This window comes from Hirundo rustica, chromosome 27 (genome assembly GCF_015227805.2).
Source record: "Hirundo rustica isolate bHirRus1 chromosome 27, bHirRus1.pri.v3, whole genome shotgun sequence".
Taxonomy (NCBI): Eukaryota; Metazoa; Chordata; class Aves; order Passeriformes; family Hirundinidae; genus Hirundo; species Hirundo rustica.
This window is the reverse complement of record NC_053476.1, coordinates 3,054,098-3,081,555: the sequence shown is the minus strand read 5'-3', so window position 1 is coordinate 3,081,555 and position 27,458 is coordinate 3,054,098. Positions and strand designations below refer to the sequence as shown.

Here is a 27,458-nt window from a genome sequence, read left to right as displayed (position 1 = left end):
CAGCGCCCAGACCAGGCCACCCCGCTCCCCCCTGGCACACAGGGACTGCACGAGGCAACGCGCGGACCCCAAATCACACCCACGGCTTTCCCCAGTCCTCTGCCCCGTGGCATTGGGACCACCAGACCTCGGGACCCAACCCTGCACCGCGCCATCCAGAAAACAGCTCCCCAGCCCCTCTTTCCCCAGGGAAGGACCGGGACCCACCGTGCGGAGGTGCCGCGCTGCCGCTGGCTCAGGGGAGGGAGCCCGGCCGGTGAGTCAGCTCGGCCGGGACTGCCAGAGCCCTGCGTCTGCTTTTGGCCCCGCTCCTGCACGTACGTTCACCCTCCCCGGGGGAGCCTTGTTCAGACAGGTGCCGAGCAGCTCCCATCGCCCGCTGCTCCCACCGCCCCCCGCTCCCACCGACCCCGGACCCCCCCTGTTCCTCCCCCCCAGCAGCGTTCGGCTGCCCAGGACCCGGGGATCTGTCCCACGGGAGCTGGGCGACAGCGGGACCGGTGGTGCCGGGCAGCGGTGGGACACGGGCCAGGCGGAGCAGGGTCCCGGCTCAGGCCGCCCCAGGTACCTGTGCAGACTCGCTGCGCCCTGCCCGATGCCGCCCAGCACCTCCTGCCCGGGCACCTCCCGAGGAGCGGCCGAGCGCCGTGAGAAAGGCAGAGACGAGGGAAATTCTCCCGGGGCTGCGGCAGCCGCCGTCTGTGACACCCCCGGGGGGACGGAGGGGTCCGGCTGGGCACGGCCCGGGGCTCGCCCGCGGGAGCTGCTCGGATATTTGGGGTGCTCGAAGGCAGCCTGGGGGCCGCGGGACACCGTGAGAGCCGGAGGCAGAGCGCAGCCGGTGGCAGAGGGCAGCGGGTGCGGGCCGGAGGTGCGGTGGGAGCCCGCGGGAGCAGAGGGCTCGCTGCACCCGGGAGATGCCGGGTTTGGTGCGGCTGGCGGTCCTGGGGCAGGAGATCCGTACACACGCTGGGAGCTGCTCCGGCTGCGGAGCCCTCGGACATTGCTCCCGGCCCCCGTAGTCCCTCCCGCCGCTCCCTGGGGACCCCAAAAGCACCTCCTGTCCAGGTGTCCTCTGGCTCCTTCCCCACCAAAATCCCTGGCAGCTCTGCCGCAGTGGGATGGGGATCTCGGGACGCGCATTCCTGCCCCACATCCCTGCCCACGGCTCCAGGACGGCTGCAGGATCCGACCCCTCCTAGGGCAGATGTTCTGGGGCGTCTGCAGCCCCGCTGGCACTTTGGGTTGGGCCAGATCTGACGACAGGGATATCCCTACGATCCACAGCGGGGCTGACTGGGAGCCACAAGGTGGGGTCCAGCCTCGGCACAGCCAAAACCCCATCCCAGGCACGCAGGGCTGGAGCCAAGGCCTGTCACTGATTGTCTCCTGCTCTGGCAGCAGCTGCAGCAGGCCGAGCGCTGTCTGGCCCCCAGCCTCACCCCATGAGCCACCCCAGCCCCATTGCCCTCGGGAAGCACGCTGGGTTCTGCTGGGGCTGCCCGGAAAGCAGCTGTTGTTTTGCTCGTCGCTGGTGCTGGCACGGGCCGTGGCAGGAAGCAGATCCATTTCCCTGAGCACTGGGGTTGGCTGCGGCCACGGCGCTGAGCTCAGGCAGGATGTTCCCCCCAGTCCCACTTCCCAGACCAGCTCCTGCTGCTTTGTCCCCGCTTGCTCCCGTCCCGAGCGCATGAACCTCGGTGCCGTGCTCTGCGGCAGCCTGGGCTCAGTCCAGGCAAAGCAGGTGCCAAGCATGGCAATGAGCTCCCCAAGATCATTCTGCCCCACAGAGGGACCCACCACGGGCTCACAGAGGACCATGGCTGTGCCTCCCCCCGGCTGCCCCGAGGGACTGGCCCCAGACGACAGAAGAACAGGCTCAGGGCAGCACGGGGCTGCAGGGGTTATTTTATTCTTCGCTTTGGTCTATACAAAAACAACTTACAGAAATAATAAAACCTTCCATTCCTGACCCACACTCCAGTAACTGTCCATCCCTTTCCAGCTGGAGTGTTAAACCACCATCAGATCTAAAGCCTCTTTTAAAAAATGAGTTAGATATAAGGGAGGAGGGGACGGAAACACACCACTCACCAAAGAGAAGGGAAACGGGTTAAAATGTGCAACAAAGATCGGTACAAGGACACAGCTCCTAATGCTGGAGTCACTCCTCTATGGGGACTGGCAGGACAGGGACACGAAGTCAGCTCCCAGCAGCTGATGGGGAAGGATTAAACCTCAGACACCCCGAAGGTCCTGGGACAGGGACCCTTTGCTTTCAGCAAACTCTGGATTGGCCTGATTCAGTTGGAGTTCGCAGCAAGCAAAGAGTTTTTCCCGTGTCAGATTCCTCTCCTAGAACACTAACACGCAGAACAAATCGTGGGGAAGTTAGAAAGCACGAACTTAAAGACGGCGAAAGCCGCTGGCACCATATTAAAAATAAAAAAGAAATATATATTCATAGAAAAGACTATTTTGCCAATGAAAGATTACTAACGGTGCAAGGTTTGTGTTTTAAAGCTTCAGAAACAGTATCTTGGATGCTGGATGTGGCAGTAGGTGCTCGAAGCAGTCCCAAGAGGAAGGACCTTCTCCACAGACCCACAGCGAAGAAAACAAATGGAAAAATAAAACCTCTCGTGGGAATGGAAAAGTTTTGTCTTCTCAGGCACTTCTGTCTCCCAAGTCCTTCTCACGAATGCTCAGCTCTGGGGCCACCCTCTTCTGCATGGAGAGAACACCTGCAGTGGCAGAGAACTCTCGTCATCCACTGAGGGGAGATTTGGGAGGACACCAGAGCGTGGGACCCCCCTGGGCCCACAGGTGATGGGGACATTGATCCACGGCAGCGCCAGGGACCCCGTGGTGGCACCGGGGACCCCCCGGCACGGCAGGTGCCATCAGCCAGCCCTGCCTCCCCTGGCCAGCCGTCCTGCCAGAGGGCTGTGCACGTCCCTGGTGCGCTGGCAGGTACCTGGTGTGGGGCTGCAGTGGGTTAGGCGAGCATGTGGTCAGCGAAGGGCGCTCGGACGCCGTCGCTGTAGGCATCCATGGGGTAATCGCCGTCCATGTCCATGTGCATGTCGATGGGGTCCAGGGGGATGTCACCCGAGTACATGGGGCGGTAACCAGGGTCCAGCTCTGCAGGGAAGGGATGCGGCAACTTCAGCTCCCATCAGCCAGCGACTCCTCCAGATCTCAGCCACCTCCTTGTCCCAGATCTCAGCCACCTCCTTGTCCCCCCACCCAGGGCAGCACGTGACACGTGGGGCTGTGAAAGGGCCCCACCATCCCCCGGCCCAAGGGCACCAGCTGCGTGTGCTCCCTGCGAGCTGAGCATCCCACTGAGCAGCCCCAATCCCCAGTACACAGTGGGCTGGCACTTGGCTGACAGCCCCCTGAAAAAGGCTTTAAAACCAGCCTGGCTTGGTGACATGAGGCAACTGCCCCCCAGAACCCAGCCCACGGGGTGCTGCAAGGAGGACTGGTGCCATACTCACCGTCTGAGTAGGGCTCGTTGATGGGGATCATGCTCTGAGCCTACGGAAGAGGGAGGCACAGTTGAAGGGATCCACGTTCACGATGCTCAGGGGCCACGTGGTGACAAGCCCTGTCCCAGCTGGTGCCACGACCCAGAGCTGAGGCCACAGCCCCTCTGCCTCCCACCTCCCACTCTCTGACAGTCACTCCTGTCCGAGCTCTGGCTGGAGGTGCTGGCAACAGCTTTTGGAAGCAGGACGGGGCCATCCCCGGACGTCCCGGTTTCCCCAGGGAAAAGATCTTGTTGGGATGCTCACCGCTTCCCAGGCTGCGGGGTCATGCTTGAAGAGGGAGTTGGTGAGCTCCACGGAGACGCGCTTCCTGTAGTCAGGGTTCTTGTCCTCCGAGATGCGGAAGAGCACAGCGGCCGCATAGGTGGCTGTGGGGATGGCCAGAGCCTGAGCTCCCGCTGCCACGCAGCACCAGAGCCCCAGAAACCCCAGCTGGGACAGTGCCAGGAGAGTCCCCAGCACAGCCCCCGGCACGGCAGCACTCACCCGTTCCCTCGTTCCGGGAGTGCAGCAGCTCCATCAGGGGAGCCGAGGCCCCCTCGGCATCGATGGCATCTGCTGCCTCCTTGTCCTGGGCCAGCTCGCACAGCACGCCGGCTGCCACGCGCTGGATGTTCTCCACCGGAGAGTACAGGAGCTGTCAGGAGAGATCAGCGGCCGTGTGAAGCAGCCAGCAAGGAGCCCCCGTGCTCTGGGCACGTCCTGATGCATGGGGCCACCAGCCCAGGGCCGCAGCCCCCCGTGCAGGCTGGGCAGGAGGTGGCCCAGAGCAGCCCCGGTGTCCCCAGAGCCCTGACCTGCACGAAGAGGGGGATGGTGTTGAGGCGGAAGATCTCCATGCGGTTCATGGGGTCCCGGGCCAGGATGTGCAGTGCCCCTGTGCAACCCTCCACAATCTCTTCCATCTTCACTCCATCCTGCCAGGGAACAAGAGCTCAGCCAGGGCACTCACACGCCAGGGCACGGCCACCTGATGTGCGGGCACAGGGTACCCCCAGGGACAGGCTGGGTTTTGGGGTGCCAGGCCGTGCTGGAAGCAGGGCAAAGGGGTGTGCTGAGCCCTGCTCACCGTGTAGGGCTGTTGTGTGCCGGCGGCTGCGTGTCGCTGGGCGTCCTGGTGAGCCTTGACCAGCAGCTGCACCAGGCGGGGGATGACGGCGGCCTCCTGCAGCGGGGCATGGTTGGCCGGACACAGAGCCAGGTTGCGGATCAGGCCTATGGTAGCCTGGAGGAGGGGAGGAGGAAGGAGGGATTTGTCTCAGCTACGGATCAGAACAGCATCTGTTCCACAAGAGAGCCACTGGCTGCACCCCTGCCCATCTGCACCACCCCATCCCCTCTGTGGTGCAGGCTGACTCAGCTTCCCTGGATCCATCCTCTCCCCAGGGTGAGCTTCAATTCCAATGAGCAGCAGGCATGAGCCACCTCCTTCATCAGCTGCTGTCAAGGATGTGACCCAACAGCAGCAGGGCTGTGGCAGCAGCAGCCACCATCACTCTGTGCACAGCACCAGCTGCTGACCCCCTCAGCAGGCAGGAGCTCGCTCCAGCCCGGGCAGCGGCCTCCCCCTGCCCCCAACACCCCTCTGGCCCCTCACCTTAACCAGTGGCCACTGGTTGGGCTGGTTGAGGAGCTTGACGATGGCGGGGATGCCGTAGTTGAGGCGCACCGAGTTCTGCGCCATCTCGGCCTCGGGGTGCCGGCTGGTGAGGTGCCGCAGGGCGCACACGGCCGGCTCGGTGATGTCCTCCTTGTCGCCCGCCCGCAGGATGGTGTGGATCAGGGCCTCCACCCCGTTTGACTGCGTCACCAGCGTCTTGTTCTTGCTGTTGTTGCAGGTCAGGTTGGAGAGGGTGCCAGTGGCACAGGTCAGCACATTCACGTCATCAGAGCTCAGCTGGTTCACCAGGATCTTGAGGACGCCGTCCAGGCCCTCCTGCAGGAGCGGGGATGGGAGGTGGGAGCAGCACACACAGCCAGACCCAAGTTCCAGCCCCCATCCGGCCCCACGTGCCCCCAGCAGGCAGTGATGGGGGGGCTGCAGTGTCCCTGACTCCCACATGGCTCCTTTTCCATCCCCCACAGCTGGAGCTGCTCCTTCACGGTGAGCGCCAGCCACTCCAGCATGTGCAGTTTCACTCAGAGTTTCACATCTCCTGCTGAAATCACACTTCTGATGCCCCTGCCAGCACTCCCCACACACACTGTGAGGGAGTGACCCCAGTCCCGGCCGTGCTTGCCAGCAGCGGCACAGGAAGGAGTTAAAGCACCATGACCACGTCCTCCTTCAACCCTTCAGTCAGCAGAGCCAGGGATGGTTCCATGACAGCCAAAATAGTTTCCAGGCTGCATCAGCGCTAATCCGCATGGAGCGGCCCCAGCAGATGGGAAAACTCATCAGGAGGCAGCAAAGGGCTGGGAGAGCAGACCCAGAGCACGGCTGGGGTCACCTCTGCACCGGCTGCGCTGCACAAGAGCCTTGGCAGCAGCTCTGCTGGCAGCTCCCCCAGGAGCCGGGCAGGCAGCCAGCCCAGGACAGGCTGACGAGGCTCCCGAGCCAGAGCAAACGCCGGTGGCACCCGCTGAGTGACCCTGGTGGCCTCGGCCCCACACTGGGGACACGCAGGAATGCTGGCAGCCAGCTGGCACGGGCAGGGCCACAGGCAGCGAGCAGCGCCCTGGGATGCAGGGCAAGCCCTGCTGCAGGGTAACTTGGGCACAGCGGGGCTGCTGCAGCTCATGGAACAGGGAACATGAGGTTTTGGACTCAGCCTGGATTGAGATGCCCAGCACGCGGCATGGACACGGCTCCGAAATGTGGCACTGAAGCACAAGCAGGGGTCCTGCAGGCTCACCTGTTTGGTTGCCACGTCAGAAAGGTTCCTCAGGGTCCACAGGCAGTTCTGGACCAGCCTAGGGCTGGAGCTGGTCAGGTGCTTGCCCAGTGCCTGCATGCCACCTGCAGGGAAGGGGACAGTCCTGTGAGCACCCCTGGCTATCACAGCAGCAGGAGGAGAGAGCGGCAGCAGGGCTACGTGAGCTGGGCATCGGCCCATGCTCCCGTACACAGAGCAGCCTCATGGCTCAGCAGAGGCCAAATGTGGTGTGAGAAGAGCTCTCAGACAGCCAGGATGGATCCTGCCCACACACAGTGCCAGGAACGTGCCTAAGCAGCCTTCAGAGCAGGAATCCAGGCCAGCACAGGTGGCTTCGCTTGGCTGTGCAGACCCCTGCCCGTCCCACAGAGATGCAGGACACGTCCTCAGCCACACCACCCTGACACCACCACTCATCCTCCTCCCGTGGCTCTGCCCCAGCCTCTCTTACCAGCCTCAACGATGGCAGGTTTGTTGCTGGGACACACCGACAGCACCTTGAGCACGCGGCTCGTGGTCCAAAGCAGCTTCTCATAGTTGTAGCTGCGCATGATCTGCACCAGGGCCTGGGGTCCTCCATTGGCCAAAATAATCAGCTGCAAGACAGAATCCCAGAACGGTTTGGGTTGGAAGGGACCTTAAAGACTGTGCTGTTCCACCCTCCACTACAGGCAGCAGCACATTCCACTAGAAGAGGTGACTCCAAGCCCTGTCCAACCTGATCCTGAGCACTTCCAGGGATGCAGCATCAAGAATGAAGGGCTGGGGTGTGGCAGCCCTGGGCTGCTGGAACACCCTCTCCAGATTCAGGAGATCCAGGACACATTTCAGGCAGGAGCTCCAACCCCTTGGCATGCAGAATGCTCCGGTCATGTCACCAGGGACGCACAAGATGGCAGGGTCTCCACCCCTGCCTCCTGCACATCTGTGAGGTGCAGATTTGGGCAACCACCCCCTCCTGCCTTCCCCACTTCTCTGTCGGTCTGGGATCCCCATCCCACCTTGCTCTCCTGGTTCCCATAGGCCAGAAGCTGGAGACAGTCAGTGGTGATTGCCAGGAACTTGGGGTTGTTCTTGTTCAGCAGGGGAACCATCTTCTGCAGCCCGTCGGCCAAACGCACGGCCATCTTGGCCCCCTCCTGGTACAGCAGCAGGTTGTGCAGCGTGGTGATGGCGTAGAAGAGAACCGACTCGACGGGCGAGCTGCGGGCAGGCAGCAGGCACCACGTCACTGCAGGAACTGCACTGTGCTCACCGGGCTGCAGTAGAGCCCCCGGGGCTGCCCCCAGCCCAGCAGCGCCCCGCAGCATGGCCCCAGGGAAGGGACGCCTCAGAGCCTGAGCCCCATCTCTGTGGCCAGGGCAGGGTGGATGAAGCGGCCGCTCCCCTCCTCCTGCCGTGATGCAGGCTCCGTACACAGCAAACCCCAGGGGTTTTCACAGGTTCACAGCCTCCCACTCCCTCGACTTGGTGAGCAGAACCCACACTGAGGGCAGCACAAGCCCTCCCTTCCTCTGCCCCCAGCCCAGGAGGAGCTGCCAGGCTCTGCCACCCTCTCCGGAGTCCCCACCACCACTGCGTACCTCAGCATCCTGACGAGGGCCGGGATGCCACCGGACTTGAAGATGGAGAGCAGGCCCTCGCGGTGGTGCGAGAGGTTGTGCAGGATGCTGGTGGTGCAGCGGGCGGTGTCCAGGTCGCTGGTGCTCTGCATGGTGCGCACCACGGCCGCCACGATCTGCGGCGACTGCATCAGCGCGCGGCGCGACGCCTCCTTCTTGGAGAGCTGGTTGACGATCATGGCTGCCTTGCTGACAACCACCTGGAGGGGAGAGGAGCCGGCGTGTGGGAAGGGGTCCCGCAGCAAGGACAGGATGCCAGGTGACTTGGCTGGGCAGAGGTGGGCTCAGTCCCGGTGCAGAGCGGAGGCAACCAGGAGTTTGGCCAAGAGGAAGGAGATAAACACGGCCAAAGAGCCCCACAGGGACGGGAGTCCATCTGCGCAGCAGCTGAAAGCCCAGAGACACATACAGCAAAAACCAGTTCCTTACCGGGTCCTCGTCGTTGAGCAGCTTGGTGAGCTCTGGGATGGCACGTGTGGCCAGCTCCGCGTCATCCTGGTAGTTGATAAGGTGCACGATGGCTGACTTCAGCATCTGGGAGGGCTCTGCCAGGCGCTGCACATTGGTCTGCTGCCCCTCCAGCTGGGTGGTGATGAGAAGCGAGCGGTCCTCCACCGTCTCGGGGTACATGGCGGCCCGGACGCGCTGGGCACGGGTCATGGCCAGCTGAGCCTCCATGTCCGCTGCAGGGGTGGACAGGGAGGCAGCGTAAGGCTCTCTCCAAGGAGCGCTCCCAGCCCTGCTTCCCAATCCCAACGAGATGAGCAAGAGCTTAGCGCAGTGACACCGGCCACGTCAGCAGTCCCGGCACACTCTGCACGGAGCTGGAGCTTCAAAGCGTAAACAGATCCGGCAGCACGGAGATAAGACAACACTCAATTAGGCAGCGTGATGAGGCAGTTGTCACACAAGGCCCATTAATTAAAAAATTAAGGATATTTGCAACTTGGGACCAGCTGGCACCGGAAAAAAGGAGAACACTGAGGCCCTTCCCATCGAGGATGCTGAGGTGTGATACTGCAGCAGCCACCCATGGTCCCCACCTCTGCAGCACAAGGAAAACACAGGGTCCCATAAGGGAACCTGATCCCCTGGGGAGCTGGCAAATAAACCTTCCAGGGCCTATTGGTGACAGGGAACTGCAGAGGCAAGCAGGGCAGACCGGCCCCCTTTGAGGGGATAAAGCTGGGGGAAGCATCTCCTTCACTCCAGGCTGCAGCTCCGCGTCGTCCTCGCCTCAGCGGGAGAAGCCGTGGCAGTGGCGCGGTGTTACGGCACACGCCGGCAGCCCCGGCAGCCACACCGGGACAGGTTTCCCAGCAGGCAGACAGGCAGTCGAGCAGGTGACAGATCTGTGGGCCGGGATCAGCTGTTCCCATCTCAAGCCAACCCGCTGGCACGCTCGGATGTGTGCGCAGCTCAGCGCCAGCGCGGGCTGGCCACGCACCGCCCCCGCACAAGAGCCTCTCGGCGCTGGGAAGGAGGACAGGAGGGAGCATATTTTAGGCAGCAACAACTCCCGGGGCGTGGAAGCCAGCATGGAGGAGTACCCAGAAGCAGCATGGCTACGGGGGAGGAAGAGGAAGGCAGAAGCTGAGCAGCTGAGCCTGCGGATGTGCCGGGCCCCACAGCCCCTTACCTTGAGCTTGGCTCTGGCCCTGGTTCCCTCCCTGGCAGTAACTTGTGGTGGTCGTCTTCTTGATGGTGTACTGCTTCCCATAGACCTCCTCATCGTCCCCGAGGCACTTGCTGCTGACGGAGGGCACCTGCGTGTTGACGCCGGAGTGGATTCCAGAGTCATAGGTGTAGGTCTGCTGCCACTCCGTCACCTTGATAGGCTGCTCCATCATGTTCATCACCTCCATGGCTGCTCTGCGGGGCGGGGAGGGGACAGGTTACACCTCCAGGAGACCCTCCTGCCCCTCCCCTGCCCCTGAAGGGCACGGCAGCCCCCCGTGCAGCAGCCGGCCCCTGCGCAGCCCACGAGCAGATGGAGCCGATCCCTATCTGCCCTCCTCCCCCACTGGAGATGAAAGGCAGCACCGGGATGACGAACCCAAAGCTCAGCACTTTGCTGCTCGTGTTCAGACATGAACGGCGGCTGCGTCTCACAGCGCTGCATCTCACAACACCGTGCCTCACCGCTGCCACGGCCAAGGTGTGGGCAGGCTCTGCCCGGTGCAGTGGGACACCACAAGCTCCAGGGTCCTCCAGCTGCCCCTGAGCTTTTTTAAGACCCCCCACCAGAGACAGGACCGGCAAAGAGCTGGGGACATGCCAGGAGTTCCAAGCGCCATATGGATGGAGCTCCAAGCATAAAATGAACCTTTTTAGAAGCTTCCTGGGACACTCCTAAAGCACCTAAAAATAAGCAGGCAAAGCCACTGGCTCAGCTCTCCCACGGGTGCTCAGCACCACAGGCGCCCACAGTGCGGTCTGGGGCCGGGCACTCCCCACTCAGTGTCAGGCACATCCCAACACTCAGGACAAACCAGCCAAGGTTGCTGGGAGCAGGGCTGGGATTTCCTTGTCTTTAATTTGGGGATACAGAGGGAGGGAGGGAGGGAGGATGGCTCATGGATTAATGCCTGAGCTCACTCAGGGCTGTGAGTCACCAGCCCTGCATGCAGGCCCCCGGCAGGGCCAGGAGGGGTGGAGGCAGGCGGGGAGGGAGGGTTGGAGGGAGGGATGGAGACGGCACTCTCCCAGCCCTGTGCTGACCCATCACCCAGGACTCCGATCCCTTCCCGGCCGCGCAGGAGTGGAATGAGTCAGAGTTTCAGAGGCGATAAGCAGCGAAGGGAGCAGCTGCCGCCTGGCATACCTGGGTGCAGCAGCACCCTCCTCCAAACAGCCTAAATTACCACCCTGCCCTGGCCCCGATTCCTGCGCCGGGCCCGCACCGGGGCGGCCGCGCACCCCTGGCTCCGCTCCAGCCGCCAGCACAACGCGGGACCCGCAGGGACCAGCCGGGCTGGGACGGCAACCTCGGGTCCCAACACCCTCCCGGGGGAGCGAGGAGACCGAGCTGAGCCCCCCGCCAGGCCGGCGGCTGAGTCAGGGCGTCGGGTGGCGGCCGGGGACGCGGCTCCGCGGAGCACGGCGCGCACGGGCTTGGCAAGGCTCGTCCCAGCGCTGCCGGCTGCTCCCAAGGAGCGGCCGAGCCCTCGCCAGCTGCGCAGGCTGCTCGCAGGGAGGAATCCCAAGCCCCCATTTGCTGGAGCAGCGGTCAGATGGGAAACAGGAGCATCCTGAACCCCCCCGCATCCAGCCCCGGCCCCAGTCGCCTTCCCGGAGCCGAGGCAGGGCAGCCGCTTCTGCCAATACAACTTTTTTTTTTGAGCTGTCAAGCAGCGCTGGAAGACTCAGAGCGGCTATAATGGGCCGTGCATAATGCACGGTGGTCAGGCGATGGAGGGATCCGCTAATGGAGCGCGGTGGAGGCAGAGCCTTCCCACGGCGGGTAGGAGCTGGGATGTCTGATCAGCGGGGCAGGACAGTGTGTGACACAAGGTGCCAGGGGCGAGAGGAGAGGCAGCTCCGCTCCTCACCCCGTGAGAGCCCCGGCGCGGAGCTGGGAGTGCCGCGGTGCCCCACACCCGCAGCTGGGCGTTGCTATTTGCATCGGGATTTGGGAGCGCGGGGCCTTCAGCTGGCTCATCCTGGCTGTGGTGGCAGAGTCTCCAAATTGTGCCGGGAAACTCGAGAGAAGCAATAGTGTGAAAGTGTTGGCAGGAGAGCGCTCTGTGGCACGGGCAGGACACAGCACCACGGTGTGGGAGCTGGGTGAGGCAGCACCCATCCCACCTGCAGAGCCCCGGCTGCACGGCCCCAAAACTCCAGGAAAACACTGGACAGCTGTCCTGGCCAAGGTGGGCAGGAGGAGAGCAGAGCTGAGGGCAGAAAAGATCACACAGCCAAGGCAGGGACCCCAGACACATCTGGCAGGGGCTGATGCTGCTGCACCGCCGTTGAGCAGCGATACCCGCTCCACAATTTACAGGCATCAGACAGGCATTTAATTTTCCAAACCTCCAGGAGCTGGGCTCAGACACCGTACAGAGCCCTGCATTATGCATGAGCCACCCCTTCCGTCTGCACCGCGGCACCCAGGGACATCAAAAGCCAGCTCAGCTCCTGGAGCTCAGACACAAGCTCTGGTGATCGGCCCCAGACGAGCTCCAAGCAGGAGAGCAGGACCAGGACGCCCCGAGAAGAGATGCAGGAACCTGTCCTTCCCCTGAACATCCCCCTAACAGCATTTGCTCATCGCCACAGGGGCCAGCGAGGCCAACGGCACCCGAGGTGACAGGGCCAGCGGAGCAAATGTCAGACACTCCTACGGTGAGCAGTGACATTTTCTGAACCCTGTCTCAAGTGTGCCCTGCTCGTCACTCAGTGAGGGGCAGACATTGACACCAGCTTCTCCCCCACCCTCCACAGCTTGGCTCTGTCCTCAGGCGTCCTCTCTCCTCAGCAGGAGCAGCGGGAGAGGGGCACCAGGGCACTGGTTACACCCACGTTCACCTGACCAGGAGCCATTTCCTGCCAATGTTTCCAGGGAAGTGCTGTAGCGGGGAAGGATCCTCAGGCAGGAGGGAGAAGCAGGGTGTTGTTATTTGGGGTACATGTGAAAATACCCACACTGAAGGGTCAGCCATGAGCAGGGGGCATGTCTGGGTGGGCTCCAGCCCCCCCACATCGGCCTGTGGGCAGGACGATTGCTGCTGAGCCCAGCCCTTAACTCCCCCCACGAGGCAGAGCAGGAAGGGGAGAACAGTGAGGGCAGTGAGGTTCACCTGAGCCCCACACAAGCCCTGACCCCAGAGAAACAGGACTGGCTCCTGGGAAATGAGAAATCCCCCAGGAGAACAGTGAGACAGATGTAGGGGACTGTTCAGAGGGGACAGCACCTTTGGGGAGAACCTCCAGCCTGCTCCTCTACCACGATGGGGAAGGGGCCAAGACACCTGAGGGGCTTCAGTCATGGGATGCAGGACAGGCAGGGTCTTCAGTCACCCAGGCAGGGCACTGCCAGGAAAAGGTTAATCCCTCTCTCACCACTTCCCTGAGCCAGGAAGGAAGAGGAAGCTCCCGCAGGCTGTCGGGCACCGGCCAGCAGCTCATCCGCCCCCGGAGCCATTTGATCAGCGTCCAAGCAGCACCGGCCCCCCGGGACACCGTCTGCAGAGGAAGTCTCTGGCAAACACGCAGCCCCAGGCCTGACTAGCCCTTCTCACCAGCTGCTGTGAAGCCTTCAGCCTCACCAGGCAGGACACAGCAGGCAGACAGAGCTGAGCTGCCCAGAGCAGCAGCAGGAAAGCAGAAATATCTACTGCTCCGGGGCTTCTTGGGGAGCAGCAGTCCCTGGGGTGAGCAGCCGTGATCCCCAGTGTGGTGTCACCCCAAAGGGAGCAGGTGGGGGGCACAGGGCACCCTCACAAGCCCCAGGCAGGGGCTGCACCGGACCGGGCACTGCGTCTCAGGGTCAGCGGGTGTGAGGGGCAGCCTGAGCTCATCACATGCAGGTCCAGCCTGCCCTCACCCCAGCACGGAGCAGCGTGGGTGCCAGCAGGGGGCTGCCAGAGCCCCCCACCCTCGCTCACATCCTCCAGGAGCAAAGGGCAGCAGTGCTGCGGGGGCTCTCATGCAGCCGCAGCATGTGAGGGGCCGAGCTCGGCGGTGGGAGCGTGCGAGTGGCCGCAATTACAGTCGCCGAGGCTTTTAAGGAAAGGGAAGAGGCAGTTAAGGCGATTCAATAAATGCAGCACAAGAAAAGGCTCTATTTTAGAAGCACTTACGCTACACACAAGCCATCTCCGGTCCCCCCCTTCCTGGAGCAGCCGGGGATTAGCAACTGCCCGCTCAGACAGCCCTGGCCTCGGCAGCCACAGCACAGAGCCTTCCCACAGACAAGGGCACCCAGAGCCCTGTGCACCCCGGAGAGCTGCTCCTCCAAGTCCCCCAACACCCCCAGCCCCCGCCCGAAGGTGCTCTGAGGCGACAGCAAGGGCTGGCGAAGCTGGGGCAGCCGCTAACGAAGGCCCCGCAGACGCTGTACAAAAGCTTCGGTGGTTTTGAAGAGGATCCTCAGGAACACGCAGCGGGAGCAGGCAGAGAAAGGAGCTTGTCAAGACCTCACCAGCATCAATGGGAAGCGTTCGAGTCAGATCCCGGCACCAGGAGCCCTTTCAATGGGGCTTTACAGTGAAGATGAGTAGAAGAATTCAAAGGGGAACGAGAGCAGCTTGAAGTTTAATGAGGAGGAGACAGCGGCAGGGGATCAGCCTCTCGTTAGAGCAGGCAAAACCACTGGCCTGGCCTTGCACACAAAGGAGCCCATGGCCTTTGTGTATGGATGTATCCAGGTCCAGAATGGCTCCCGGCTGCCCCACCAGCTCTGACAACTTTGGGGCACTCAGGAAAGGCTGTGGGGTGCAGGAGCTTCAGATCTGGGCTCCTTCACTGGAGGGGGCTCTAAACCTCTTTTATATTTCAGCTACCATTACATTGTTACATTTGAGCTGCTGAACACCTCATCAAAGCTCTGGCTCCTCTTGCTGGGGGTGCTGCATCCCCCTGAGCACCAGACCAGGCTCTGGCAGCAGAGCAGCCCCAGAATGCGGCGACTCCGCCATGGCCTGCTGCGCTCAGCTGATGCTCTCCATCACCCCAGATCATGTCCCCGAAAAGCCTCGCCTGCACCTGAATTAACAGCTCCTGACAGCTCCAGCACACGCCAGGCCCAGGCTGTGATGTTTTGGCACTTCACATCACAAACCGACACAGTATTATCCATCAAGTGCTCTCCCGCTGCAAGCGCAGGCACAGCACTGAGCATGACACCCACCCCTGCTCCTGTGCAGGGCTCACAGCAGGACCCAGCCCAGGGAAAGCTTTCCCAGGGACATTATTCACCTGCCAAAGACCCACTGTGGGGTCTCTGGCAGCGCATCCCCCTCCCCACATCCCTGACTGCTGGCACAGACACCTCCACCTGCAGCGGCACCAGGATCAGGAGGACCCACGTGGGCTCATCTCCCCCTCATAGTTTGCTGATCTCATTAGAATCATGTCTGGGAAAGATGGGAATTTGCCACTTGTCCACAGAAAGGAGAACTGGCACAGTGAGATTAATCACAATTACTCCATCTGGATTAAAAAAAAAAAAACCTCCAAAATCATTATTTGTTTCAATGAGCACAAAGAACAAGTTGTTCTTTAAGAACGCTACAATTGCAGGCTCTGGACCTCGTTGGCTGTTCCCAGCTCCAACCACAGCATCCAGCACACAAGGGTTTGCCACCTGGCCCTGCCAGAGGAGCTGGGGCAGCGAGGAGGAGGGCAGAGGCGCTGAGCCCCGGCTTAATTTCTCCATCCAGTTGCATTACAGCTGTAAAGTTCAGACGCTTCAGAAGAAATTATCACCAACAGCCGTCAGCGCCTGGCCTGTCGGAGCAAGTTAATGATTTGTCACCAGGGCTCTGCCCGCGCGTCACCGCGATTACGGCAGGCTCTGCCAGCAGCCAAAGGTCTCTCCCCCCACACCGAGGAACACCCTTCTCATCCAGCCACCTACCCCAAAAAGCCACACGGGACCCCAGTGCCCCCACGCCGGGGGTCTGTGCCCCCCTGGAGGGCAGGGCCGCCGTCACCCCCTCCCAGGTGCGATCACCCAGGTGTGGGATATCGGGAAAGCACCGAGCATTCCGCCTCCACCCCGCCAGGAGCTCTGCGCCTGGGAAGGAGAACGAGGACTCGCTGGGAACAGACAGCGCAGATGTCGCGGGCTGCCCGACAAGCCCCGGCAGCCGCGGCACGAAGCTCCTGCCCTGTTTCCAAAGCGATTCCGGAGCCGAGAGTCCAAGGCGTGCCAGGATGCCTCCAGGCCTGTCGGCAGCCGCCGCAGAACCCATCGGGGATGGTGTATTTAGAAGGGTATTTCAAACCTCTGCTTAAATAGAAACATCTTCACCTCCCCCCTCCGCAGCCATCGACAAACCGGGTGTGGCCGCAAAGCCAGCCCTGTTTAAGCGCAGACATGGTGTTGAGGTCAAGTTTTAAGCCCTTTTGGAGCGGGAGCCACCTGCACCTTCCCACCCCCTTGTCCACCACTTTGTCAAGCATGTCCATGAGCAAAGAGGGGTAAAACCAACTCTCACAGAGCAGAGAACGCGATTCAAGGTACAAACGCAGCCCTGGTGTCCTCCTGAGCTGCCATCCCCAGCAGTTTCCATTCACACAGACCCACCTGGGACACCACACGGGGCTGAGTCTGAGCACCTACCCCCAGCCCTGGGTGATGCTGGGTGCCCACACAGCCTGTCGAGGTGGGAAAGCACCAGCTGAGCTCCGAGCTAGGCTTATACTGCTTACAGACACTACGTTTCTTTTTAACTTTTGTTAATTAGAAGCCAGTCTAATTTAAACCTTCAAAACCCGCACAAGCGTCGGTACAGATGCTGCAATTAAAGTTCTGCAAGTTCCCCGCGCAGAGGCTCTGCTCCCCCAGCCTGCGGAGCGGGGCCAAGGGCAGCTTCGCTCCCAGGCTCTGCCATCTGCGAGCGGCAGCGCGCCCGGCAAAAGCGCCGTCTTAAATCCCGGAGATCTGGAAGTGTGATAAAAAGCCAAATCCCATCAAGCGCTCCCACACCAAACCACAGTCTTGCAGGGAAAGACTGTGTCAGGAACGGGCTGAGCTGCAGGAGCCGCGCAGCTGTACCGCAGTGCCCGCCCGGCTGCGAGGGCTGAGGAAGGGTTTCAGGTGGGGGAAACAAAAGGGGTGAGTTAATGGGATTAGGGCAGCGCCGAATGATACGCTGAAATGCGGCACCAACACCAGAGGGGACATTCCCCAAGCCCACCCCCACCCCCGGCTGCAGCCCGGCCACGATCCGCCCGTGCTGCCGCGGAGGCTCCGGGCACGGTGCACAAACTACTCGCACACCCAGCCCCAGGAGACCCCTCCCAGCAGCCCGGCTCGTCCCCCCAGCCCCCCCCCCGCGGGGATGAACGCGCTTCCTGGAGCCGGCAAGGACACGGCACATCGCCCAGACAATAGAGTGTATCGCCATTGTCTGAGGAAGGGCCCCGCACGGCCGCCCCACCTTTCCCCTGAGCCCCGGGGAACGCACGTCTGTCCCTGCTCCCGGCTCAGCAGCCTCAGTGCAAGGAGGGAGCACAGTCCTCAGCCACCGCTGCCAGGAGCTCCGTGCGTCCCCGTCCTGATGGCCAACTTGTTCAAGCCAAATGAGCAGGGAAATGGGTTTTTCATGACGCTTCATGGAAATCCTCCAAATCAATGAGCGATCACAGGCTTCAAACGTGAGAACACAGTTCCCACTGGGTGCCCTGCACCCTTCCAGCCAGCTCCAACACCGACAAGGACACAGAAATGAACCCCTGTAATTTTCTCATCTCTGTTTCCGGCTGGGCCGGACACTCCAAGAGCGGAGCCCGGAGCAGCCCCCGCGGACACTGCACCTGCCCTGGATGCGGCTGACAGCCCGGAGCAAACGCCCCCGGCACCGCTCCAGCTCCATCCCCGCGGCAGCTGGCAGGGAGACGCTGCGCCCCCGGCTCCCCACCAGCCGACGGCAGACGGACACCAGACCCGCGAGCTGCTCGGGGTTGGCACCAGCGCCAGAACCAGCACGACGTGGGCTGGAGCAGGAGGTGAAGCGACTGAGGGGGGCTGTGTCACGGGGCGCCCCCAGCCCCCACCGGTATGGGGAAGCTGACAAGGGAACATCAAACCAGACAAGGGACTCACCCAGGCACCCCAACAGCGCTACGGGGAAGCCGGAGGTGCAAGAACTTCCAGCCTGGCTGGAGAGGGTGCAGGCTGATGCCCTCGCACCCGTGCGGGCACAGCGGTGGCGCAGGTCACCCTGTCCCGTCCCCAGCAGCAGCCGTGCCCTCCTGAGCGTTCGCTCTCCTCTCCCAGCACACGTCTCCCCGCGTTGCTTGTATGACAGCCCACGTTTGCCTTCTCCGGGCAACTCCCAGCAACATTTCAGCATTATCCTTTCATCTGTGCTGTAAACCTGATTAATTAAACTAATCACTCAGCTAACGCAATTAGCGCGCTCTCTCCTCTCCAAACATCAGACAAACAGCCAAGTTTCGCTCCCCACCGCCGTTCCCCGGTGCGGATGTCCGCTGTCAGGGGCTCAGCGGGGACCCCCCCCGTCCGCATTGTGCCCAGCATCCCTAACCCGCGGGGGGCTCTCTGGGTGGTGTCAGCTCACCCGCATCCCCCTCGGCCCTCTCAGCCCCCAGACCTCACATGCCTGGCCGTGGGCGAAGGGTAGCCCCGGCCCCGCGGTGAGGGACGGCGATGGCGAGGCGATCCGAGGTGGCCTCGGGAGCAGCACGCGGCGTCCCCAGGTGTGACTCTGGGCACGGAGCAGCCCGGTTTGCGTAAGAGCCCCACAGCACCGGGCGAGCGCCGTGCCAGGGCCTCGCCCGCCCGGCGGCAGCTCCGGGCGGGGCCGGGGACAGAGTCGCCTCCTCGCACAGGAGCGCGGAGCAGCGACTCGCAAACTGGCTCCCGCGGCTCCGGGAAGGGGCCGGGACAGCCCGGGGCAGCCCAGCTGCCGATGGGAGAAGCCCCGGGGACCCACCCAACTGGTCCGGCGCAGGACCGGCCGAGCTCAGGGGCAGCACTCGGGGAGCCCTGCCCCAGACGGCGGCAGCGAGGCCGAGCCGGAACACCCCGTGCTGCCCGGCCCGGACACCCAGATCCTCCCCGCCCGGAGCGCAGCCGCTCCCCAGCCCCGCACGCCGGAGTCCGCACGGCGCCGGTGCAACCCAGCCCGGTACGACCGACGGCCACGAACCCGGCCCCGTTCCGGCCGCCCCAACTCCGCTCACCGGACCCTCCCCGCCACGATCTCCTCCAGCCCGGTCTTCTGGACCCGTCCCCGCTCATCGGAGCGATCCCTGCCCGGTTCCGCCGGCCTACTGCCGCTCACCGTCGCTCCACCATGCCCGCTGCTCGCTGACTCGGCTCCACTCACCGTCGCTCCCCGTGCCCGGTGCCCCGCCCCGCTCACCGTCGCTCCCCGTGCCCGGTGCGCCAGTCCCGCTCACCGCCGCTCACCCGTGCCCAGTGCCTGGACCCCACTCACCGTCCCGCCCCGGTGCCCGTGCCCCGGCCCCGCTCACCGTCGCTCTCCGCCGCCCGCCCGCTCCTGCCCGAACAAAAGGCGAGCAGCGCCCCTGGCACTGCCCCGCCCGCCACAGGCCCCACCCCCGCGCCTCCCCGCCACTATTGGCTGCCCCGCACGTCCATCAATGCCCGGGCCCGCCGGGCCCCGCCCCCGCCGGCCGTGTTTATCCGCTCCCTATTGGCGGGGGCGCGGCCGCCCCGCCCCTCTCCGGCAGCTGATTGGACAGCGGGGCGGGGCGCGTGGGGCGCGGCGGCGGCGGCGCGAGGGCGCGACCACGCGGGGACCACCTGGGTGACGTCAGTGGGCGCGGCCAGGTGGGGCCCGGAGCCGCCCCTGGGCAGGGCCGGGGGCGCGGGGACCCCCCCGGACGTGCGGGGACCCCCCGAGGCAGCAGCGCGGGGGCGGCAGGAAGCGGCGTTCGGGAAGGGCTCGGTGCTGCTGGCGCTGCGTCAACACGGTCCGCGCCGGACCGGTCCGGCCGGGTGCTGCCGCCGCGTCCCGGGCGAAGCCGCCGTCACCCGGTGGCCGAGTCATCCGCTGGATACGTCGCAGCCCACCTCAGGACCCCCAGGTGTGGGGAGCTGGAGGATTCTGCCCCGGTGAGGATGAGGAAGGACCGTCCTGCACCCCCGCTGCCTGCACGGTTCCCTGGCGCGTCTGGCTGTGAGCGCTGCCAGGCGGGGATTGTCAGCTCCGAAGGGAGGTGAGAGACAGAGCTTCCACCGCCCGTGCCAGAAAAAGGGAATTCATGGCTGTGCGCTGAGCGGAAGATCCGGAGCACAACGAGAGAGCTCTCGGCACAAGGAAACGGGCACACGGCACAGCACGGCGCGACATGGCAGAGCAGGGCACAGCGCAGCTGAGGTGTCAGCCAGAAATCTCATTCACGCTTCCCTCTTGGTCAAGGTCGAGGGTGTCAGGGAAGCGCGACGATGCCTTCATCGCTTCCTGCAGCCTTGCCCCTGCATCCCCCTACCACGTCCCCAGTCGGTCACTCTTTATCCCATCTCTGCACCCTGGCACTGCCCTGCAGCTCGACTCTTCGCGAGGCTTTGCCTGGTGCCAGCAGATCGGTGGGAGCATGGAACTGTCTTCACACGAGTGTGGGGCTGGGGAGGGGACACTGTGCCCAGGTATGTGTCAGAGCAGGGCGGAGGCCCCGTGGGCACAGCACCACCCTGGCCCAGCTATTGGGAAGATCCACAGGCCTTTGTCCCCTGGGCTGAGTGCTTCTCGCTCACCCATTCGCGAGTGCCGCCAGCCACACCCCACCAGGCTGGCACTCCCCTCCCGAGGTGGCTGTGACCCATCGGTGACAAACCCCAAGTGATAGGACAGCCCTCTCCCGGCACAGGGGTGCAGTGGTTGCTCCCTCCCAGCACTGCCTCCCTGAGCCCTAAGCTTTGCCCACGGGTCTGGGGTCTCAGCCCCTGCCCCCACCCAGTGCCCTGCAGAGCTGGAGAAGCCCCGGTGAACAGGGGTTCCAGGCAGGGCAGGGTGGGGTGCTGGCAGCCTCTTGCCACCCCCTTCCTTCCATTCCCATCCCTTCCCTTCCCCGGGGCCAACGCTGTGATTCAGCCTCTCAGTTTCAGTCCTCGTAGCCAATTTCCACGCCGAGCGGGAACATGGCAGGGAGGAGCCAGCAGCCACACGCTGCCCGACACCTCGTGCCTAGGGCTGGCACAGGCCTGTCAGCACCAACAGCGACCCCCAAAACGCCCTGATGCAGGCAGGAGGCTGTCATCCCCCTCTGCCACCCCCCCCCCTTCATCCAGGGGGTGCAGGCTGCACCCTCCAATCCAAGGAGAAGGATGATGCATCCCCAAGGAGCTGTGTCACAGTGTTGCACCCCAAAACAACTGTCAGGTCATGCATATCACACCCCAAAGATCCATATGGGGTAGGACATCCTGCCTTCCAGCCCCCTGCAGCTCCCTCCCTACCCCACCTGAGAGCCTCCCCTGCACAACAGGGGTGTCAGGGATCCCAAGTGCAGTCCCCCTCAGGGAACCCAGAGCCTCACAGGAGCCTGGCAGCTCTCATGGCCTCCCCCAGCCCCACAAGTTCCCTCAAGTCACCTGTAGGAACACCCAGGCCTGAACTCATCCCTTCTTCTCCCACAGCAGAGCCTCTCCCACCTTGAGCTCCTGGATCCCATGGTGGCAGCGCATGGAAAGTGGAGGCAGCTGAGAAAAGACCAGTCCGGATTTTATTAAAAGTTCAGCACCAGTAAATACATAAAAAGAGCAACTGTGCAAGAGGGGAAATCTTAAATTAACGGAGCTTAAGGCTAGAGAGGGCTGGTGTGGCAAAAATTCAAGGCACGGGCAGGGCATGGGCGCCACAGCCTCACCAGGCTGCAGTGGTGACACGGGGACGTGGCACACCAGGAGCCCCCTGTAGCACCAGGCTGGGGAGGCAAGGGGACCTGGGCTATGGGAGCTGGCAGATTGCCCGGGGGGCTGGAGGAACAGGAGCAGGAGCCTCAGGAAGGGGCAGGACCAGCTCCAGCAGCATTGTGCATTGCTCCCTATGTAAGGGTAACCCCCCAAGCCCCTCAAGACAACACAGAGGTCGATCCTGGTGCATCATCCACATTTCCTGGGGAGCAACTGAGGGACACAGAAAACCTCGGGGCTGTGGGGCATCACTGCTAGTCAGGGCTCCTGGGGCATTGGGAGCAGGGGTGGCCCAGGCTCCTGGGCAGGCAGGGACATTCAGGGCTGCTGGTGTTCTGATGGGAATTGGGCTGTGCCAGGGCAGCAGACGTCCAGGTGGCAAAGGCAGCCCTGCTGCAGGATGCCAGGCAGGATTGGCCCCTCCCCACGAGTCTGAGCTTCTACCGGTGGCTGGGAGGAGCCCAAAGCCCGGTGTCCCCGAGATGGCATCACAAGGCCACCACCATCCAGCTCAGTTGGTGCTGGGTGCCCCTTCACCTGGCTCATCATAGGATCTCTGCAAACAAGGAGAGTTTGGTGGCACCAGAGGTGTGGGCAGCAGACCCCCCCACCCTACAGCACGGCCCCCAGCCCTGGTATCAGGAACCTTGGTCGTCTTTGTCTCCTTTGGTCTTGGGTTCCTGCCACCACTCTGCGAAGAAGCCCTCCTCGTAGTCACCTTCTCCCTCGAACTCGCCGTCGGAGGGCAGGTCCAGCACCTCTGGCCCCTCACCGCCATCCACCTCCATCTGCAGCACAGGGGGCAGGAGGAGGCGGGAGGGCTCGGCAGCCTCACCTGCAATCTCTGCCCCAGGGCTGGTTTGGGGGGTCAGACCCCACCTGAAGAAGGTCCCTGCAGCACCCACATGCACCACCCAGCACCTCCCAAAAAGCACCAGCTGCATCCCGCGTGGGGCCCATCGGGTACCTCATCGTCATCCTGCAGGTACTGCCGGGCGAATTCCAGCATCTTCTTCTGAGCGGCCGTCTGGTTGTGGTACCGCACGGCTTCCTGGGCACAGCAGGGGACAGGGGCCGTGTCAGCCCCTCTCTGGGCAGGGCAGGGCCACGGGCCGGGGGGCTGGGGGGTCCTCACCGGCCGCGGCTCGAAGTCCTCCTCCCGCAGGCGCCAGCGCTCGCGGTGGAAGCGGTAGTAGACGAGGTTCTGCTGCATCACGGTGTCACCCGGGTCGAAGAGCATGTAGCTGGAGACGCTGCGCACCGCGTCCTGCACGTCGTTCACTGCGGGGAGCAGCGCCAGGTGACGCGGGGGTGACACCCCTCCCAGGGCCCTCCGCACCCCAGGGTGCCCCAGGGCACAGTCCCCTGCTCCCACTGGCACTCACGCTTGTAGTAAGCAAACTGCAGGTAGTGGTACATGGTGGCTACAAACTTCTCCACGAAGTAGCCGCCCACGTTGGGGGTGAGCTCGGTCTCGCAGTCCACCTTGCATTGCAGCACGCTCACAAAGTGGTCTGCGGGGAGATGTCGAGCGTTGCACCCCTGGTCACCGCCCCAAGTCTGCTGTCCCCCAGCCCTCCCCTACCTGCGATGGCGGGGTAGAAGTCCTTGAACTCCTGGAGCTCATAGGCACCCTCGCAGCCGGCCAGACAATCTTCGTACGCCTTGTAGTACTCGGCCAGAGCCTGCTCCATGTCGGCTGCACTGCTCCGGAAATCCCCGTTGTTGTACAGCTTCACTGACCGCACGAATATGGGCTGCCAAGGACCACTGCTTAGTGAGGGACAGCTGCTTCCCTCGGGGTTTGGCAGGATCCTTTGAGCCCTGGGGAGCCCCTCTCCTGCCCCAGCCCCATCCCCTCCTTACCTCATAGGGCTGAGCTTCCAGGTCGACCAGGTATTCATCCACATCCAGCATCGTCCTGTAGTAGTTCAGGTACCTCAAGGTCATCTCATGCTTGGGGTTTTTCTGCAGGAAGGTGTGGGCAGCAGACACGGCTTTCTCGATCTTATTTGACTGTGGAGGGAGGAGGAGCCGGTGCAGAGACCTGCTGCAGGACAGCCTGAGCAATGCTGCAGCCAAGGGGGCCCCAGCACCCAGGCAGACCCCTGGGCTGCAGGACAGAGGGGTGATCCTTGTGGGGAACAGCCCTGAACCCACGCTGCACGATCAGCCACCAGCAGTGCTAAACAGACAGGATGTGGGAACACGGACACTGCAGGTAACTCCAGCCACACCAACCTCCTGGCTGTGCCCATGGTGGGCGCAGGGACAGCTCAGCCCCTCATGGGCTCCCACATCCAGCCAGGAGTGATCCACGTGGTGGGTGGTGGATCCATGTGACGTGGGTTTGACCCACACGTCTGCTCTTCTCCAGCACTGCCATCAGACCTGGCTGCCACCCCTGCTGCTTTATGAGCTCTCGGGCTGCAGCTTCAGGGGGTGAGATGGCAGGGAGGGAGGGTGGTTTAAATGATCCGTTCATGAAATGGGTTTGGGCCAGAGCAGCAAGAGGAAAAGGCATTAAGGATGAAGCCAGGCAGCAGTCCCTTGCCACTGCCAGGTGAGTGGGGCTGCAGCGCTGAGTGCTAAAACAGCACCCACAGTGGCCGGCGGCCAGGGACCAGGACCCTGCCCAGAGAACTGTCCCCTGCCAGAGACACTCTGGCCAACACATGGGCACCCAAGGAGGGGTGCCTTATGAAATCTCCCTCCACAAAACCTCCCTCCACATCTGCACTGTGAAGCTGAGCAAGTCCTCTCTTATGGAGCATCCAGACAATGTCCCATCACAATCACAGAGGCACAGCACCCTGCAGCTCGGACCCCTCAGCTGGGGCAGCCCCTTTGCGCTCTCCCCAGGCAATGCTCTGCCTGTCCAGGGAGACCTTGGGAAACCAGAGCAACACAAGGTGGGGCAGAAGGAACAACCACAGGGCCCCCCAGCCGTCCTGCCTGATGTGTCCCAGATGATGCTGACGTGCCACGGCTCAGGGGCAGGATGGAGGAGCTGGCGGGGGAGGCCAGATGGGGAGCGAAGGAAAGGGAAAGCACCTGACAGCAGGGCGCAGGATGGAGGGGAGCATGGCTCCGGGGGTGCAGAGATAGACGGGAGTGGGGTTCAGGGTGGGCAGATCAGGGGGTGCAGGCCGAGAGTGTAGGATGGGGGGCACAGGATGGGGATGCAGGATGGGGGTGTCAAAGAGGAGCTATAGGATGAGTGGCACAGGATGAGACACGGGAAGAGGTGTGCCTAGTCAGGGGTGCAGGATGGAAGGGAAAGATCAGTGGTGCAGGATAGAGAAGCAGCACCCCCCACCCCTGCCCCCCGCCATTTGCACCGCCTCACCTTGAAGAGCGCGTAGTGCAGGTACTGGTAGGGCTGGCGGCGCTGGAAGTCGCGCAGGGTCTGCGCCGGCGGGTAGCGCAGCTGGAACACGGGCAGCTCCCGCTTGCAGGCTCGCAGGCAGCCGGCGCGGAGCAGCAGCCGCCCGAAGAGCCGCAGCTCCCGCTCCCACTCCCACGCGGGGTCCCGCTCCCCGCGGGGCTCCTCGGCGGGACCCTCCCCCGCGGGGGGCTCCCCGGCGCAGCGGCGGTGGCAATGCGCCTCGCTGTCCCGCAGCAGCCTGTGGAGCCGCAGGCTGGCCTCCAGCCCCTGAGCGCTCTCCGCCCATTGCGCGTCCGCGTACCGCTCCAGCGCCCGCTCGTAGGCGCGCTGCAGCGGCTCCAGCGCGGCCGCGGGGAAGCCGCGCACGCTGTACTGCTCGTACTGCGCCGCGCACAGCCCCGCCGCCAGCACCGCCAGCAGCGGAGCCGGTACCGGCACCGGCCCCGCGCCGCCCATCCCCGCTGCCGCGCACCGCCCGCGCACCGCGCAGCGCTCCGGGCCCCGCGCAGGGGGCGGGCGCTGCGGTGGGCGGTGCGTGGAGGGCGCGCAGGGTCTTAGCGCGGCCCCGCGGGGAGCGCGCAGGGGCTGCGCGGGGCGCTCGGGGGGTGCGCGGGGCTGCGCGCCCCCGAGCGGAGGAGCCTCAGCCCCGCAGTGCGCGGGAGGGACCGCCGGGCCGGAGGTGTCCCCGCCGCTGGCGGTGCCAAGCCCGAGGCCACACGCCCTGTGCCGTGCCAGATCCCGGCCTCAGAGCTGCCCCGTGCCAGATCCCGGCCTCAGAGCCGTGCCGTGCCAGATCCCGGCCTCAGAGCCGTCCCGTGCCAGATCCCGGCCTCAGAGCTGCCCCGTGATCCCGGCCTCAGAGCCGTCCCGTGCCAGATCCCGGCCTCAGAGCCGTCCCGTGCCAGATCCCGGCCTCAGAGCTGCCCCGTGCCAGATCCCAGCCTCAGAGCCGTCCCGTGCCAGATCCCGGCCTCAGAGCCGCCCCGTGCCAGATCCCGGCCTCAGAGCCGTGCCGTGCCAGATCCCGGCCTCAGAGCCGTGCCGTGCCAGATCCCGGCCTCAGAGCTGCCCCGTGCCAGATCCCGGCCTCAGAGCTGCCCCGTGCCAGATCCCGGCCTCAGAGCCGTCCCGTGCCAGATCCCGGCCTCAGAGCCGCCCCGTGCCAGATCCCGGCCTCAGAGCTGCCCCGTGCCAGATCCCGGCCTCAGAGCCGTCCCGTGCCAGATCCCGGCCTCAGAGCTCTCCCGTGCCAGATCCCGGCCTCAGAGCTGCCCCGTGCCAGATCCCGGCCTCAGAGCTGTCCCGTGCCAGGCCTCGGCGTGGCCGCACTGGCCCCGGCCCAAACCCGATGCTTTGTCGCCGGCTGGACGGTGGCACTGAGGGATGTCACAGCGCGGGGCCGGAGCCAGGACGCTGCTGTGGTTTCTCCCGGCGGGGCAGAGGCTGTTGGCCGTGCCCAGCGCCACACACGGCTGTGGTGCCACCGTCCCTGTCGGCGCTCACTGCCCTGCGCCATCGGGACAGCGACGTGTCCCCCCGGGCTGCTCCGGGCACTGCTGTGGGGTGTTGGGGGGCTGCAGAGCGCCCCGGCGCTGAGCTGAGGGTGCTTTGCTGGAGCTGGTGCTCTCGCTGGGAGCACTGAGCCTCGGAGGAGCTGGGTTGGGATTTAGGTTTGGGTTCATCAACCTGTTGCATCTCCCACCTGGCTCTTGCCAAGGGTCCTGCTTCTGGTGGATTTGGGGGAGCAGGGATGTGTGGGCAACACCTCCGTGAGCGCTTGAGGCTGTGTTTGTTTGGGAAGGACTGCTAGGAGAATTTCAACTTTTTAAATCATCACCATTCAGTAAAGGCTCTGCCAACAGCAGACTCGTTATTAAAACACTTCATTCCTTTTATTTACTCTCCCGAACTGCTGGGACTGAGCAGCAGCATCTTGGGCCGGGTGCAATGAGGGGGCAGAGGCAGAAGGAGGAGGAAAGGGAGGAGGCACAGGAGCGCTAGGACCTGGGGCCGGGCCGGGCGTGCAGCCGCTCCCCAATGCCTCCGTCAGCTTTTCCTTCGGAGGAAGAATTGCCCAAGAAAAGAAAAAAAAAAGAAAGAAAGAAAAAAAAAGAAAAAAAAAAAAAGAGAGAGAGTGTAAATAATGAGAGGGGAAAATAAGAAAAAACGAGGAAAAAAGGGGGAGAAGGGGAAGAAGAGAAATTTTAAAAAGGAGGGGAAAGACTAAGAGGAAAAACAAAAGAGGGAAAAAGAACAACCCCTCCCGCCGTGGATCGTTCCGTGCCGCGGTGTCAGCCCTCGGCGCGCAGCGGGGGGAGCGCGGCGGGGCCCGGACACGTCTACAGAAATTCCAAGAGGGCCTGGCCGGGCTGGGCGGGCGGAGGGGAAGGGAAAGCGAAGGCAAGGGGCGTCCCGGGCAGGAAAGGGGCGTCCTGACCCCCCCGC

General features: G+C 63.7%; 2 protein-coding genes across 3 annotated transcripts; both read right to left on the bottom strand.

The window, feature by feature from the left end:
- Positions 1-1,879: 1,879 nt before the first annotated feature.
- JUP (junction plakoglobin) lies at positions 1,880-19,287 on the bottom strand. Of its 2 annotated transcripts, none has more exons than XM_040087412.2 (15): positions 19,222-19,287; positions 9,692-9,924; positions 8,482-8,735; positions 8,014-8,252; positions 7,432-7,633; positions 6,882-7,026; positions 6,410-6,513; positions 5,152-5,490; positions 4,624-4,779; positions 4,352-4,471; positions 4,041-4,191; positions 3,801-3,922; positions 3,504-3,543; positions 2,978-3,144; positions 1,880-2,744 (listed from the first exon to the last, which is right to left on the bottom strand). In XM_040087412.2, exons 2-14 carry the CDS (start codon positions 9,915-9,917, stop codon positions 2,999-3,001), a joined length of 2,244 nt encoding a protein of 747 aa, XP_039943346.1. In that variant the 5' UTR covers positions 9,918-9,924; positions 19,222-19,287; the 3' UTR covers positions 1,880-2,744; positions 2,978-2,998. The 2 variants fall into 2 exon arrangements, with proteins under 2 accessions (XP_039943346.1, XP_039943347.1); XM_040087413.2 differs by having other exon boundaries at positions 19,185-19,242.
- Positions 19,288-21,413: 2,126 nt separating this feature from the next.
- On the bottom strand, positions 21,414-25,469 carry P3H4 (prolyl 3-hydroxylase family member 4 (inactive)). Its single transcript, XM_040087364.1, has 8 exons — positions 24,975-25,469; positions 23,492-23,641; positions 23,211-23,382; positions 23,011-23,139; positions 22,761-22,906; positions 22,593-22,676; positions 22,272-22,413; positions 21,414-22,181 (listed from the first exon to the last, which is right to left on the bottom strand). The coding sequence occupies exons 1-8, from the start codon at positions 25,467-25,469 to the stop codon at positions 22,171-22,173; spliced, it is 1,329 nt and encodes a 442-aa protein (XP_039943298.1). The 3' UTR covers positions 21,414-22,170.
- Between the last annotated feature and the right edge of the window lie 1,989 nt (positions 25,470-27,458).

Excerpts from the sequence above, each read along its gene's own strand:
- JUP (XM_040087412.2), bottom strand. The coding sequence starts at position 9,917 with ATGGAGGTGATGAACATGATGGAGCAGCCTATCAAGGTGACGGAGTGG. Across the intron at positions 8,736-9,691 it reads GGGCCAGAGCCAAGCTCAAG|CGGACATGGAGGCTCAGCTG; the intron begins GTAAGGGGCTGT and ends CCACCCCTGCAG. Across the intron at positions 3,544-3,800 it reads ACCCCGCAGCCTGGGAAGCG|GCTCAGAGCATGATCCCCAT; the intron begins GTGAGCATCCCA and ends CCTCTTCCGTAG.
- P3H4 (XM_040087364.1), bottom strand. The coding sequence starts at position 25,469 with ATGGGCGGCGCGGGGCCGGTGCCGGTACCGGCTCCGCTGCTGGCGGTG. Across the intron at positions 23,642-24,974 it reads TGCACTACGCGCTCTTCAAG|TCAAATAAGATCGAGAAAGC; the intron begins GTGAGGCGGTGC and ends CTCCCTCCACAG. Across the intron at positions 22,907-23,010 it reads GCAGTTTGCTTACTACAAGC|TGAACGACGTGCAGGACGCG; the intron begins GTGAGTGCCAGT and ends TGCTCCCCGCAG.